Genomic DNA, 17,093 nt, shown 5'->3' with positions numbered 1-17,093 from the left:
TCGATCAACACTCATGTGGTTTAAAAGTTTGCAAAATGGTACCTTGAGGTTCATTCCGTTAGCAAACACATACCAAATTGACTAACGGTGTTAAAAGTCAAAGGGAAAAGAGTTAATTTGGTCCTTATATTTATTTATTTTATAAATTAACTCCACTTATTATCTAATTATCAAAATTAACTCTTTTCTCTTTGACTTTTAACACCGTTAGTCAATTTGGTATGTGTTTGCTAACGGAATGAACCTCAAAGTACCATTTTGCAAACTTTTAAACCATAGGGTGTTGATCGAAAACAGGTGTAATCACAAGGTTTATTTTTGTACTTTTTCCAATAATATATCTTTCTTAAATTGAGTGTTCTGAGAGACCCTATAAAAATGTCAGACAATTCTAACAATATTTCCTTCCACTAGTTTCAGCTCACAAAAACTAATTATGCAAGTTGGTGTACTCGAATGAAGGCATTACTCTCAGATGTCAAGATGCTTGGGACATCGTAGAAAAAGTCTATGTAGCTTCAGAAGACGAGTCACAGCTATCTCAGGCTGAAAAAGATAGTTTACAGAAAAATCATAAAGAACTGATCAAAAAATGCTTACTCTCATCCATCAAGGCTTGGATGAAGTCATGTTCGAGAAGGTAGCCAAAGCTGTCGGGATTATTCAAGAAGACCTCTATCATGGTCTGACCCGACAAGCCACATAAACAATTCCACAAGGTAAGGAATATCTCGTGAGAAAAAAAAAGAGTCATTGTTGGAGGAGGCAATACGTTTTGTTTCCCTAAAAAAATTAGTTTGTGTTGGAAAACTTTAGTCCTTATACTATAATGAGGTTAGTACTAATGTCACATAATCGATACATAATTAATTAGGTAATTAATTTATTAGTCCCTATATTTTGACAAAACACATTGTTTAGTCCCTGTATTTTAAAAAACACATGATAAAGTCCCTAACTTTTTTCTCAATGAACTGTTTAGTCCCTAACGTTTTTCTCGGTGAACTGTTTAGTCCCTGCCAGAGGCGGATCCAGCCTAGAGCCCGGGGGGGGGGGGGGGGGGGGGGGAAGCCCCCCCGGCCATCGACTCCGCCCTTGAGTACCGTTATTTTTATCCCGTGTAGCCCCCCCAAATATTAGTATATATTTAACCTATGTAGTATTATCTTAAAAGTTTAAAGTAGTTGAGTTGGTTAATAGTCTTGTTTTAAGGTGAGAGGTCATGGGTTCAAACCACATCAAGCTCATTTTTTGTTGTTTTATATGAAGTTATTTTTATTATATCTCTTTTTTTTAAGAATTTATTATCTCTTTTCTATAAAACAAATCAATTTGATATTTTTGAGATTCAATTAACTTAATTTCTAAATTAAATTTTATGAAAATTATAAAAAAATTATAGCTAAAAATAAAAAAAAAAGTGTAAAAATGTTATAATTTTTAGCTAACATATAAAAACCATAAAGTTTAAGTGTGCTAGAAGAAGGTTAAAAACATTTGTCCAGCCCTAACAGGCTAGACTTCGAAAAATAAAAAAGCGGACTAAAATTAGCCCCCCCAGACGTCGATTCCTGGATCCGCCACTGGTCCCTGCCGTGTTAGACTCTCATGAAGATTTTGTTAGTCAATTTGGATTTGCGTTCTTCTTTTCCTTTCCTTTAAACTCTAATGCATCTGAAATCAACTTTGAGTGTTCTTCTTCTTGATTTTCTTCTTAATCGTTCAAATTCGTAAGCATTGAGTCTTTTCTTTTTCTTGTTCTCCATACAAATAGCTTCTTCTTCTAAATTGGATTTTCTCTTCTAAAGTTTGAAGGTAAATAGTAAAGGGTAATTTAGTTATTTCTAAAGTCATAAGCGATAAAAAAAATCTAACAAATAGACGGAAGGACTAAACAGTTCACTGAGAAAAAGGTTAGAGACTTTATCATGTGTTTTTGAAAATACAGGAACTAAATAGTGTGTTTTGTCAAAATATAGGGACTAATAAATTAATTACACTAATTAATTAGTATAACAAACTCCATTTCAGTAGACTATTTTCTCGATTAGTTAAATTCTACAATAACTCAATCATATAGTACCCACCATCAAATCACATTTATTGTTTAATTCTTGATTTTTTTTTAATCTGTTGTGGCTTTTTAATTTTTAATAGCTCATTAATCAGTTGGTAAATACCAACTTGATTAATGAGTTTAATGTCATATAAACATTGGCTTAAAACACTTTTTGGCTCATCACCTATCCAAAATTTCTGCATTTGGCCCTTGATCTATTATTTGGTCATATTTTGCCCATTACGTATCAAATTAGATAAAATTCAACCCATATTGAATGGAAAATTAACTTTATTGAAAAATTAACAGCAGTCACCAATACAAAAACGACACATGACATATAAATAAAATTAATTTTCAACTGGAGATGGCAATAGTAACTAGTTTACATAGTAAAAAAATCCTAAAAGCTTTTTCTAGTTTTCCGATAGAGTGAAAATTAATTTTATTTATGTGTCATGTGTCATTTTTGTATTGGTTACTTCCATTAATTTTCCAACAGAGTTAATTTTTCATTCAATATGGATTGGATTTTATCTAATTTGATAGGTTAGGGGCTAAATATGACCAAATAATAGGTCAGGGGCCAAAAAGTGCTTTAAGCCTATAAACATTATTAAAGCTCTCTAATGAGAGGGTTTAATAGTGAGAGGTTATTGAACTTTCAATATCAGCTACTAAACATGTTTTAAGTATAAATTTATTCTTTAACCAATTGATATTTAACATGCGTGTAAGTATCAAAATTGAGAGATCATTTATTATGTATTTTTAAAAATTTTATTTTTACTTTAGTATTAACTTTTGTAAATAGAGATTAAAAAAAAAAAAAGTTAAAGTCGTCTAGTAATAAGATGGGCAAAGTTCAAAGCGAGGGACGTAATATAGTCTAATTAGGTGAAAAAAAAGACTAATTGAATTTAATAATAAAAATTATATCTAAATTATTATTCTTTTCAAAAAATTTGAGGGGCAATTACCTCCCTCCCTTCTTTTACATGTGGCTCCTATATTGTTGGAATTGCAACTGAAATAACAGTGATGGCCGATACAAATAAATGGACCGAATGCGTCTTTGATACCATGTTAAGTAATTAGGGATAATATAAATTGTTGAAATAATAAACTTATAATTAATAGTGTTTAATTTGGTTCAGTGTATTGTCCAAGAGTCATTTCTGTATCTGTGTCTGTATCTGTATTTATAGAAAGTTAATGTTGTTTACTAAGAGTCATGTTTGTAATCTATAAATACCTATCAATACATGTAGTAAGGCAAGAGAATTTTCTTTCATCAATTATACTTTTCCTCTGTTACCTTTGAAAGTTTATTTATTTGATCCAACAAATTGGTATCAGAGCCAGACAAAAATTCTCCTGAAAATTGAGAATAATGGTGAAAAGAGAAATCACCATTGATTCGTGGGAGACCAAGTCCCAGATTTGGAAAGCTATGCGCTTATGCATAGATGACATCAAAGAACAAGTTGATTCTTTGACCTTTGAGGAGATCAGGAGGTTTTTGGAGAAGGAATTGGGATTGGAGAAATATACATTGGATGGACGGAAGAAATTTGTCATGCAATGTTTGGTGGAATCCTTAGAAAATGATGATGATGAGAATTCTGAGGATTTAGGAGAAATTGGTGAAAGACATGCGAAGGTACAAGAACATGTATCTGATGATGAGGAGAAAATGGAAGATTCTCCTGTGATGGGTCTTTTTCCAGAAACTGATCCAGTCAATAAGAAGAAAGAAGTTCCAAGCCAGGGTGCGACAAATCTAATTCGTATTCACTTTTGCAATCTAACAACCTTTTATTAATGGTTAAACTCATAATTAAGCCCCCAAATTTATATAGTTTTAAGGATTGAGCTCCCATCATTTATTTTTCCATATTAAACACTTTAACTTTAATTTTCACACACATTGAGTCTCTCACTAATATATCCATTAGCTAAACTGTTAGTGAAGGACTCAATTGGTGTAAAAATTAAAGATTAGGGTAAACCTTAAAATCTTAAAAATTCAAGGCTACTCATGTGTTTCGTCATTTATTTATTTAATTATCTTATTGTTACTTTTTAAAAATAACAAAAACAACCCGTTTCACCCGTTTCAGCCATGCCAGAAACAGGTGATCCACCCGTTTCCGCCTAGACAGAAACGGATAGTTCATCCGTAAGTTCAACATTAGCAAGGCCATGATGAAGAGAGTTTCCTATATTAAAGCCAATTATGAGGAACTTACAACGGTCCGTCTTTGTCGACTATTAGAGGAAGATATGGGAATTGAGAAATTTGCACTTGATCCATTCAACAAATATATAAGCAATCATATAGATGACGTATTGCAATGGGCTTATGAGAATTCAGAGTCTTCAGACAGAGACGACGATCAGGATGAAGATGAAGAAGTAAAACCAGAGAAGAAAAATGTGAAAAATTCGGAAGTATCTAAGAAGAGGCAGAGGCTTGAAAAAGAAATCAAAGTATCAGAAGAGAAGCAGAGCAAGCATGTGGAAGAAGAAGCAAAAGACAACAGAAGTGCAAAAGTTATTGAGAAATCCTCTGATAAAATCAAACATGTGCCAGAGAACAAATGTGAAGTCGAGTTAATGAAGGAACCAAGTGAGATGTTTCCCAAAGACATCACTGAAGTTGAAAAGAGGAAGGAAAGAGTGGAAGAAGTCCAGGGAACTGACATGAATAGTATTATGTCAATGTCATGTAGAAGGTGCACTACAAGTTATGTTCCACATCCAAACCCCAAAATACAAGTTGACGATAATAATAGTGATGTTGATGGTACTGACGAAGATGATTGGGATGACGATGATGATGGGGAAGAAGAAAAGGATGGAGATAATAATGTCGATGATGGAATACTCCGTGAAAAGGTCAATAACAATCAAATTCGAAGAAAACGATGGAGATAATAATAGGAATGATGAAAGCTCGGAGTGAAGAGGTCAATAACGATGAAGTTAAAAAATGTAGCAAATTAAGAACTGTTATTGGTGTTACTAAGGGATAAAAAAATTTATAAGTTTAAGGGGGTGTGTTGAAATAATAAACTTATAATTAATAGTGTTTAATTTGGTTCAGTGTATTGTCCAAGAGTCATTTCTGTATCTGTATTTATAGAAAGTTAATGTTGTTTACTAAGAGTCATGTTTGTAATCTATAAATACCTATCAATACATGTAGTAAGGCAAGAGAATTTTCTTCCATCAATTATACTCTCCCTCTGTTACCTTTGAAAGTTTATTTATTTGATCCAACATAAATTGTATTAAGTGATTTTCGATCTATTAGAATTATGATAATACACAATTATATACAAGACAGATTCCTACTATATCTACAGGAAGGCTGTGCGCTGGTGGGACTCGGCTCATGATGTTTGTTTGCCACTATTTTGAGAATGCTTGCCATCGAGTTGTGTTTCAGTTCATTTAGTTTTGCCTTTTTTTTTTTTCTTTTCTTGTATATGATTCTTTCCATTTCTTTTTAATAATACCGGGTCGCGGGTTAGCGGTTCATAGGGTGCTAACCTCGTTAGGATATCCTGCTCGGTTCTTCCCTCTAAGACAATTATAATTATCATTATTATCATTATGAAAATTGTCTTATAATTATCCCTAACAGATGCTATCCTATATATATTTGAATTATAATTATCCATAAGAGATCATAACAGATCCTATATTTGAATTTGTATTACTTCCTAGCACATCGTCTAGAGAATATATTCCTAAATTAAAAACCTTAAATTTCGTAATTGGGATATTAAAATGTAATTTAATACGGCTAACTGAATACAGGAAAACTAGTAAATGAACAAATGATTAATGAGCTTCTGTATATAAACATGAATCCAAACAAGTAAAGAGTAAAGAAGCTTTCTTCACATGGAACCACAGTCTTAATTTGCATAAACTACCATTTTTACGAGCACATGGAACCACAGTCCTAATTTGCATTTCCACCAGCAAGAGGAATGTGAAAACATCTTCATTCCAAACCCATTAAATCCTCTTATATTCATCATTCATCATTCATCAATTACGAAATCAATGCATTCAAACAATTTACACTTTCTACCTATAACGGCATTTGCACTTATATATATATAAATGTACCCTTTAATCTCCATTATCACACATTCAAGTTTCTAGTCATCTTCCCAATGGCTAAAACGACTTCTTCTCTTCATCTTCTCATCATTCTCGTTTCCTCAATTTTATCCTTTGCAGCTTCAGATGATGTTTTGAGTACTTTTTGGCCCCAATCCGATGGCACACCTTCATTTAATGTTAAGAGATATGGGGCCAAATCCGATGGCAGGACCGACTCAACTCGTGCCTTTGTTTCGGCATGGAGCATGGCTTGTGGATCAAATAGACCAGTCACAATTTATGTGCCACCTGGGAGGTTTCTTCTGAAAAAAGTGGTTTTTCAGGGTCCATGCAACAACAATGCAATCTTTTTCCGAATAGATGGTACACTTGTGGCTCCATCGGATTATAAAGTCCTTGGGTACGGTGGAGATTGGATTGTCTTTTGGCGTGTCAGCGGTGTTACCATCTCCTGCGGGACTCTTGAAGGCCAAGGTGCTGATTTATGGGCTTGCAAGGCCTCTGGAAACAATTGCCCTTCTGGTGCCGCGGTATGTTAACTAGTCCTAATAATAATTTATCAGTGTTATGTTGCACGAGAACTCTTCTTCACTTGAGTTTCACGTATTCGTTTTCCATTTTTTTTTCCATCACCGTTTCAGTTTCCTTATTAATTATAGGCTGTAATTAAGTGATTTAATTGGTTTTATTTTGTAATTATAGACAGTAATTAAGTGACTTAATTGAGTGATTTAATTGGTTTTATATAGACTGTAATTAAGTGATTTTATTTTGGTGCAGTCACTTCATTTTACCAATTCTGATAACATAGCAATATATGGATTGACATCACTAAATAGCCAAATGTTCCACATTATAATCTACGGTTGCCAGAATGTGAAAGTCCAGGGGGTTACCGTTTCTGCCCCGGAAGATAGCCCTAATACCGACGGTATTAACGTACAAATGTCAAACAACATCACAATCTCAAACTCGAGGATTGGAACCGGAGACGATTGTATCTCAATCGGTCCGGGTACTTCTAACTTATATATCAAAAACATAAGATGCGGCCCTGGCCACGGTATCAGGTACAATATTTATTTTGTATTAAATGATTGACATTATTAACACATTAATTAAAGATTGATTAAAGTTTGTTGTTAATTTGTTTTCAGCATAGGGAGTTTGGGCAAGGAATATAAAGAGCTAGGAGTACAAAATGTGGTAGTTAAAAGAGTTCATTTCACAGGAACTCAAAATGGGGTGAGAATCAAGACATGGGGAAGACCAAGCACTGGGTTCGTGAAAAACGTACTATACCAAAATGTTGTGATGAACAATGTCCAAAATCCCATTGTTGTAGACCAAAATTACTGTCCTTCTAACAACAATTGTCCTGGACAGGTACGGTAATTTTGATTATAGAGCTAAAACTATCAAATTGTTAACATGAATTTACTAATTTAATTGTTATATATGTTAAAATTATGCAGCAATCCGGCATTCAAGTAAGTGATATTAGGTACAACAATATACGTGGGACATCAGCAACACAAGTAGCGGTGAAATTTGACTGCAGTAAGAAGTATCCGTGCAGAAGGATTCAACTTGAAAATGTGGGACTGACATACAATAGTCGTCCGGCTAATGCAATTTGTCATAACGCAGATGGATCATTTTTAGGATTTGTTGAGCCCTCTAGTTGTCTTTAGATTGTATATTTTTGTTTTTTTTTTTCCTAGTCTTAGAAAATGTTTATTGTTCTTCTATTAGATCAATGTGATTTTAGGCTCACGCTGCAATGGAGTTTTTGTTTTGTTTTGGGAATAATAGGTTACATTATGTTTCGTATATTCAAAGCAACTTTTTTTTTTATTTGTTTTAGAAGTAATACTGTAAATTCAAAAACATCATAAGCAATTATACCAATTGGTGTTCTAAAATCCTGTGAAGAATGTAAAAGAATAACTATAGGAGCCTCCAATTCCACAGTTACCTGAGCATTTAGGCAAAGGAATCATACAGCTGACAATCTCTTTTAGATCATCTTAAATCTTCTTATCTTGTTTTCAAACTTATTAATTTGCGTTTGAAGTGTTTCCAAACTCTTTTAAACTTGCTTTAAATTTTTATTCTTATTTTCGAGGTTATTTTAAATTTCAGATTATTTTTTGTAAATTATATTCTTAATTTTTTATTGATGCGGGGCATCTTTCCCTAGGATCGGGTCCGTACGGGGGAAGTCGGAGGAAGAACCAAGTACGATCAACAAGCGAGTAAAGAGGCCAAAACAGGGCCACATAACAGCTCAACAGCTCAGGCGCGCCCCGCGTACCTTATAGCACGCTCCGCGTACTTGAGTGTCTGATCTGGAGAAGAGTTCAACAGCCAAGGCACGCTCCGCGTAGAATTGGGCACGCCCCGCGTAGAGTGAGTACTGATCCAGAGAGGAGCTCAGCAGCCAAGGCACGCCCCGCGTGCCTTCAATTTAAGGAACTTGCTCCTTACTCCAGCTTCCTCCTTATTTACAATCCCGCCACTCCTTATTTACACTTTTGCCACTCCCTTATTACAACCCTACCACTCCCTATTTACCATCCATGCCACCCCTTTATATTTAACCCCTTTTACCCTTATCTTATTATTTTTAAGTAGTTATATGTTTTACCCTTTATTGTAATTTGGCAATTAGGTTTTAGATGATATAAATTCATCTCTTTGTCATTGTAATGCTTAACTTTTTATCAATCAAATTATCAACTTCTTTGTGAAGCTTTGTTAAGGTTCTGCCTTCAATAATGGGGGATCTTTGATTTCCTACGGATTTAGTCCGTAAAACCCGGGATTCACTCCTTCTAGTTTAGCTAGAGAAGAAATATCTTTGTAAGTTTACGATTAAAACTTTCAGTGGAAATCGATCTGTATCAGTTGGTATCAGAGCCGATCGTTTTCCTTGAACGGAGACTTCTTTCGACTATGGTTCAACCAAATTTATCTCCAAGATATGAAGAAACCTTCAACAAGGGGTTGGAAAACCCCAAAGCTATGGTGATAAGGTATCGTAAGAGTTGTAAGGAGGATTTTCGGGTGATGAACGAGCTAACGAGGAAGCTTACCAAATCCGTAAAGGGTCTCAAGCAAGAATGCCGAAATCACTCCCAACCAACCATGGAAGTTCCTCCTAAAGATCCATCACTAATCTTTTCTCCTTTACACATTGAAGAGGTAAATCCTAAACTTCCAATTTCTCATATTGAAGTTGTGGATAGTCCTATTGCTAGGAAGATATTGGATGTTTGTGATATTGTTTATGATGTTGAGGTGGATTTAGATTCTCATTGTGGATTTGTTGATAATGATGTTGTGAATGAGAATGTGAGTTCACGTATGGGTGAGGAGGAAGGAGTGTTTGTAGGTGAGAATGTTGGGACAGCCCATGTAGCAAGTGATGCTCCCCAAGTGTTTGATAAAATACCTCTTAAGCATAATCTTATTTGTAAGTTTGAGGAAAGTGAAGGCATTAATCTTGAGAAAGGGGAGAGTGACTTTGGGCTTATTAATCTCTTTGAGGAGCATGATGAAATTAACTTATGTGTGGAGATTGATGGCTATGGAGATGGGAGAGATGTTGGTGGTTCAACTATAGTTGGGTGTAGCATGTCGTTTGGGTTGGGTAGCTATTCAAATGAGGTAGCAGGCTTAAACTATAGGGAGAAGTGGGAGGAAACGAAAGGTCATGGGAAAAGACGGATCGTTGATGAAGATGGAAATGAAATTGAATAAAACCATGAAGAAGAGGAGATTGATGAAGAGGAGAACCAATCCGAGAATGAGCTAGTAAGACATGAGGAGTGTGATTATTATGAAGGCGAATTCGAGGATGAGGTTGAAGAGAGAGAGAGCACGCTTTCGAAGATGAAATATGTGAGAATGGTGAACTTTGTCAAAGTGCATATGAGTTTGATTATGATGAAGATGGTAGAGTTTGCCATGGGGAGGATGGACGTCAAAGAGTTGAGCGGAACCAATATGGGGCCGCTCATGAGGAAGACGAAGATGGGGTCTACTATGATGAGAATGGGCATCGGTGTGTTGAGTGGGATCGACGCGGGGCTCCTTATGAAGATAACGAAGGTAGATTCTATTGTGATGATGAGTTGGAGGAGGTTGAACGGAACTACAATGAAGATATCTATGAGTATGATGGAGGTAGGTTCCATCATGATGATGAGTTAGGACATGTAGAATGGAACCGAAATGAAGAAGCTTATAATGATGATGAAGGTCGGTTCCAAGATGAATATGAGTTGGGAAATATTAGGTGGAACCGAAATGAAGAGACTTATGAGCATGATGAAGGACGGTTTCGAGATGACTATGAGGTAAAAAATGTAGAGTGGAACCGAAATGAAGATGCTTATGATGAGGAAGAAAATCGGTTCCAAGATGAGGAAGAGTCGGGAAGTGTTGAGTATGAACACACCTATGAAGTTGATGATGATGGCAATGATCACAATGTGTATTTGGTGACTAGGGTGCCAATGCCTAGTGAAGAGGAGCCTAGCCAACGTCATCGATTATTTAGAACTCGATGCTTAGTTCTTGGGAAGAAGTGTGAGATGGTGATCGACGGAGGAAGCCAAGTGAATATCATTAGTCGGTCCGCCATGAGCAAGTTTGGGTTGGTTCCCGTGCCACATCCTAGACCTTACCGCCTTGGTTGGGTCAATGAGATGGAGAAGCTTCACGTTACTTATTGGTGTAAAGTTCCTTTCACTATTGGAGCTTATGGGGATGAAGCTATATGTGATGTTGTGGAGATGGATGCTTGTGATGTGCTACTTGGTAGGCCATGGCAATTTGATTTTGATGCCTCACATGTGGGAAGAAGCAACACCTACACCATACGCAAAGGCGGAATCCGATATGTCCTTACACCTTTGAAGAGTTCTCCTAGTACTAAAACGGATGCCACTTTGGAAGATTGTCCAACTCGGGAGTTGAATATGAATGGGTGCATTGGTGGAACGGGTGATACATTGAATCATATTGACTTGGGTTCCATGGATGAGTTAGCTAGCCACCCTCCTAGTAAAGTCAAATCCAAAGAGGACAATGAAGTTGAGAAAGGGGAGAGCAAAGTTGGAAGTGAGGAAGTTGAGCCGATGTCCAAGGGTGACAAGTACATGTCTTTCAACGAGCCACCTAAAGGGCTTACTACAGGGCTTCCACCTTTGAGGAAGCTACCACGATACATAGCATGGGATCCGGGAGATAGTGCACCTAACTCTACATATGGCGAGCTGAGTTCTAGAGAGGAGGATGAAGGTTGCTCTATGAAGCCTATTGATAGCACCGAGATGCCTAGCACATGCCACATGCAAAAGAATTGAGTCACTCATTGGGTAAAATCTGAACTTATTCTTTTGTGCTTTGTTGAGATATTTGTGTTGGAATCTTGGGTGTGTATATTGAGGGAGAACCTTCCCTATGATGAGCCTATGAGAGGCAAGCTTGTTGTGAGGAATGTGAGCTTTATGTTGAGGGATAACCTTCCCTATGATGAGCCTATGAGAGGTGATCTTGTTGTGAGGGATGTGAACTTTATATTGATGGAGAACATTTCCTATGATGGGCCCATGAGGGGTGACCTTGTTGTGGGCTTTGGTGATTGTTTATTGAAGGGGAATGGCTTCCCGTGGAATATAGAAAGATGGAAGGATGTCAAGACTTGGTAGATTCGGAACTCACTATGTTGTGCCTTATTGACATGTATGTGTGTGGGTATATGTGGTGCTTATTGAGGAAGCATCAACCTTATGAGGAGTCAATAGGAAGCGATCTTGTGATGAAGAGAGTGGGGTTTATGAAGTCTTTGATGAATGGGAATAGCCGCCCGAGAGATGTTGAGATGATTGACGGAATTCAAGGCTTGGAGAATAATAGCCAAGTTAGTAAAGTGGCAAGTCTTGAAGTTCCGAGATTGTTAACCCAAGGTGAGGGAAGAGCTACTATGTGTGTGCTTGGGTTCACTATAATGTGGGTTGACGAATATCGCCGGGATATTCCGTTTGATGTGGGCCATGGGCAAGGAGAGAATGAGCATGATAGCCGAGTTAGTGGAATGAGTGATAGCCAAGTCCGGGCATATTCAATTCAAAGTCATTTTTGGGTTGTGAAGATTACTCAAGGGATCGCTCCAATTTGGGTTGATATATGGTACCGGGACATGTCATTTGAGTTTGGCTATGAGCGAGTGGAGATTGAGCCTAGCATCCGGGTTGATAGCGTGAGGTACATTGAGGTCCGGGCATATTCGACTCAAGATCATGTTGGGGTTTTGAAGAATATTTGTGAGATCGATTCTAAGTGGGTTGATATGTGTCGTCGGGACATTCAATTCAAGGTAGGCCAAGAGCGGAAGAAGAGTGTGTTGATTCCTCACGTTCGTGATGGGGAGATCAAGAGGATCCATGGGTGGTCCGTGCAACGAAATGAGGGGCGTTGGAAGATCACCCAAGCATTTATTGGGAAGTGGTTTGACAAGCTTCGCCAAGACATACCATTCGATGTTGGAAGAGCATCCTATATTGGTGGAGATGGGGAGATGAGTACCACGGAAGATGAAGTCCGGGGTGAGGCAGTTGTGGAGATATGGGGAAAAGCTCGTGAGGAGAAGGTGAGTCCGACAATATGTGGAATGGACTTCTTGAATTCATCTCGAACAACACTTTGGTTCGATTTGAGGGCTTGGGTTCATTCACAACGAACACGTCTCATCAATATGTGGAAAGCAACTTGGGGTCAAGTTCTTTTTAAGAGAGAGTGTATGATGCGGGGCATCTTTCCCTAGGATCGGGTCCGTACGAGGGAAGTAGGAGGAAGAACCAAGCACGAGCAACAATCAAGTAAAGAGGCCAAAACAGGGCCACATAACAGCTCAACAGCTCAGGCACGCCCCGCGTACCTTATAGCACGCTCCGTGTACTTGAGTGTCTGATCTGGAGAAGAGTTCAACAGCCAAAGCACGCCCCGCGTAGAATTGGGCACGCCCCGCATAGAGTGAGTACTGATCCAGAGCGGAGCTCAGCAGCCAAGGCACGCCCCGCGTGCCTTCAGTTTAAGGAACTTGCTCCTTACTCCAGCCTCCTCCTTATTTACAATCCTGCCACTCCTTATTTACACCTTTGCCACTCCCTTATTACAACCCTACCACTCCCTATTTACCATCCATGCCACCCCTTTATATTTAACCCATCTTACCCTTATCTTATTATTTTTAAGTAGTTATATGCTTTACCCTTTATTGTAATTTGGCAATTAGGTTTTAGATGATATAATATTTATCTCTCTGTCATTGTAATGCTTAACTTTTTATCAATCAAATTATCAACTTCTTTGTGAAGCTTTTTTAAGGTTCTACCTTCAACAATGGGGGATCTATGATTTCCTACGGATTTAGTCCGTAAAACCCGGGATTCACTCCTTCTAGTTTAGCTAGAGAAGAAATATCTTTGTAAGTTTACGATTAAAACTTTCAGTGGAAACCGATCTGTATCATTTATTTATTACTGATTCTCCTAAATTAGCTAATTAATGAAATTGTACTCTGAAGAGAATATCCATTTGATTGAAAATGAGAGTTCAAACCAGTGATGAATCTAAGATTTTTAATTATTCTTGATGTTTGCTATTAATGATAGATAACAGAAGTTGATTTTTCTATAAAAAGCAGTTGTTTCAAATTTTTACCAAATGTTTTTTTGTCTCATGTTTAGACTTAAAAGGAAAAAAAACAGTTCCGAAAATTAAAAACAAACTCGCACTACATATATAAAATAATGAATGAGAAACTTAATTCAATAGCTTAGTTCTCTCTTTACTTTTTTAAAGATTTGGATCCTCTATCTTGGTAAAACATGAGAGGATCCGTTAAATTAATCTCAATCTTTCTTTCTAAATGTGTGACTACGATTTGAACAACATTATAATTATAAATTTTATTTAAAAACAAATCAAATTAATTCTTGATTAGTTAATATTAAAGTCGATATTATAAAAGGTTCCACTATTTTAATTATTAAGTGAGATCAAAATACAGGTATACAATTGAATTTAGAATCCTCCAAATAACATGAAAGACCGGATGCTTAATATGAGAATTCGTACTAATAAGATATATTCATACATATTAAAAAAGGAATCAGGATCTTCTCCTGTTTGGGAAAAGCAGAATAAGATCTGTTGTTAGTTGAATCCTAACCCTTCTTTTAATATGAAAGGCTAAGATTCAAAGAAGCATATAGTTGGTATTTTTTAATTTAAATTATTAATATATATTTTTTTATAAATTTATCTTCTATCTTCTTCCTGGAATCTATCCCCATAATCTTCATGTACCATTATCTCTAACAACCTCAAAATCTAGATCTGAATATGGTTTATTTTTATTGCTTTTATTTTTTTAGGCAAAAGGAACTATTTGATCCTTGACATATCCAATATTTGAGTGTTTGGCCCCTGACCTATTATTTGGTTACATTAAGCCCTTCACCTATCCCAATTAGTTAAATCACATCCAAAATGGATGGAAAGTTAACTAAATTTGATTCTGTTAACACATAGACAATCTATTGTGATATTAATAAAAATTTCAAAACCTCATTGAGTCTAAAAGGATATTTTACATTCCAACCCAATTTAAGTCTTCGTCTTCAATTCCATCATCGCTTCTTTGCCGGCTTCTGCAATTCTCCTTTCCCGGTCGCGGCGGCTGCAAGGCCAATATCATCATTTGTTGCGCCGACAAATAATGCTAATAATAAGTTAGGTGATGGAATGGAGATAAAATAGTTCATCTGGTGGTAACGAGCACATCGGTGGGGCAAAAGTGGTGAAGAAATCAACGATGGTGCTGAGTGCCAATGAGGAAAATCTCAAATGCTTGTTACCAAAGATGAAGATTCAAGGGAAGATGAATGATGATGTGAGCTTAATGTAGGAAAAGTTAGTGAAAAGATCCAAATTTGGATGATGTGAGCTTAATGTCTTTTAAAAACAATGATGGCACTGAGTGCCAGTTCTAGTGACGGAGGTGAAACAGAAGAAGTCAGATCCAGACTAAAAATACATTGTTGCATCCATCCATCCACTACAGAAGAAGTCTGAAGAGTTGAATGTCAAAAATCAGTAGATTAGTAGAAATTTCATAGCCAGTTTATGAAGGAACCGCAGAAGCCGGGAAAGAAGTGTGATGGAATTGAAGACGACGGTGATGGAATTGAAGATGACGACTCAACCTTGGCTGGGATGTAAAATATCCTTTTAGACTCAAAGATTTTAGAATTTTTACTAATACCATAATAGATTGTTTATGTGGTAATAAATCAACCTCACTTAACTTTCCATCTATTTGATTTTACTAATTAGGATAGGTGAAGAGCCAAATTTGGCCCAATAATAGGTCAGGGGCCAAACACACAAATTTTGCATATATATGTCGAGGGCCAAATCATACCTTTTGCCTATTTTTTATTACCAAAGAGGTAAAAAGCATCATAAGGGTCTATTACCTTTCAATGTTTAGTGCATTAAACTTTTGATTTTTTAAGACACATCAACCTCCTAAATTTTTTTTTGTAACATAAAGCCATTGCTTGCCAAATTAGGATTGTGCATATCTAATTTAGTTAAAAAAATTATTCATTTCATCCAGGTTTGAAATTATATTTTTTACAATTCGAAATAAGATTTTTACAGTTTTCCTATTACACATATAAAAAAATTACTTTCGAACTGTTAAAAATAAAAAATTCCAAACGAATAATAGATACTAAAATGCATCTCAATGTCTTTGTATTGAAAATCCATGAGTGTGGCAATATGGAAAACACCACTACATTATCAAAACTTCCCTCCATAGACAAGTCAGCTTTCCATATATGGTCAAATGAGTATGGGCATTAGGCAATTCCAACAAATGTTGCACCTTACTTCTATTATATGTTAAAACAAGAGATTAACATTCAATTAATTAAGATTAAACTAATAACACAAATCAATTAAGATGATCAACCATAGATAAAAACAAATAAAAATCATAACTAGGGTCGCAGACTCAAACCCTCTAACCACTTTCAAGGAGTCACATGATCAGCACTAATAAAGCTAGAGGCACTAGTCGCACAGAGTCTCTAAAATCATGGTTACTAGTGAATTTGTATATAATAATCAAAGAAGAAACGTAATTAGAATATATACTTATAGAGCTAGGTACATGAAGATGTACTGGGCACAACTTAGCACTAACAAGTCATAAAAAGCACTAGTTGCTAGTCAAGCGGATAGATCCTTTGAGGATTAATCAAGGATTAGTCGAAGTTTAATCATATTTTTGTTTTTGTCTTTTTTATTTGTAAATCACAAAATTGTTATATCAATTCAATTAGAATATGTATTATATTGTCTAAAAACACGTATATTTGTAACATATATCTTTTAAAATGTGTAAACATCAACATTTCAACAACAATATCATTGAAAAAAATGGCTCATTACAAATCTAGCCCAACTAAGAGAGACCATTTACATATCTAACCCACTTTGCTTCCATCTCACCAAATTAGACACTTTCATCAACTTTGAACAAAATTACCCTTAGTTCTATTCGATCGATCTGCTCCTGCTTCTTCTTCTTCCGCTTCATCTGCTTATTCGTCTTCTTCTTCTTCTTCTTCTTCTTGATCTCCTTCTTCTTCTGGTCCTTCTTCTTCTTCGTTCAACTTCTTCTTCGGTTCATCTTCTTCAATTTCTGATACCAATCGTTAGCGATTTTTGAGATTATTGAAGTATTATGTTCAATTTCCCGTAGAAATGGTATGTTTTTAGCTTATACGCCTGCTTTTCTTGC

General features: G+C 36.1%; 1 protein-coding gene across 1 annotated transcript; it reads left to right on the top strand.

Annotated features, from left to right (window-relative positions):
• Nucleotides 1–6,022: 6,022 nt before the first annotated feature.
• LOC136220383 (polygalacturonase-like) lies at nucleotides 6,023–8,026 on the top strand. Its single transcript, XM_066008206.1, has 4 exons — nucleotides 6,023–6,732; nucleotides 6,983–7,272; nucleotides 7,360–7,588; nucleotides 7,678–8,026. Exons 1-4 carry the CDS (start codon nucleotides 6,253–6,255, stop codon nucleotides 7,894–7,896), a joined length of 1,218 nt encoding a protein of 405 aa, XP_065864278.1. The 5' UTR covers nucleotides 6,023–6,252; the 3' UTR covers nucleotides 7,897–8,026.
• The last annotated feature ends 9,067 nt before the right edge of the window (nucleotides 8,027–17,093 follow it).

The sequence above is a fragment of the Euphorbia lathyris genome, chromosome 2 (genome assembly GCF_963576675.1).
Source record: "Euphorbia lathyris chromosome 2, ddEupLath1.1, whole genome shotgun sequence".
NCBI classification, from domain to species: Eukaryota; Viridiplantae; Streptophyta; class Magnoliopsida; order Malpighiales; family Euphorbiaceae; genus Euphorbia; species Euphorbia lathyris.
Note: the sequence above shows the minus strand (reverse complement) of the source record. Positions and strands in the feature narration are given on the sequence as shown.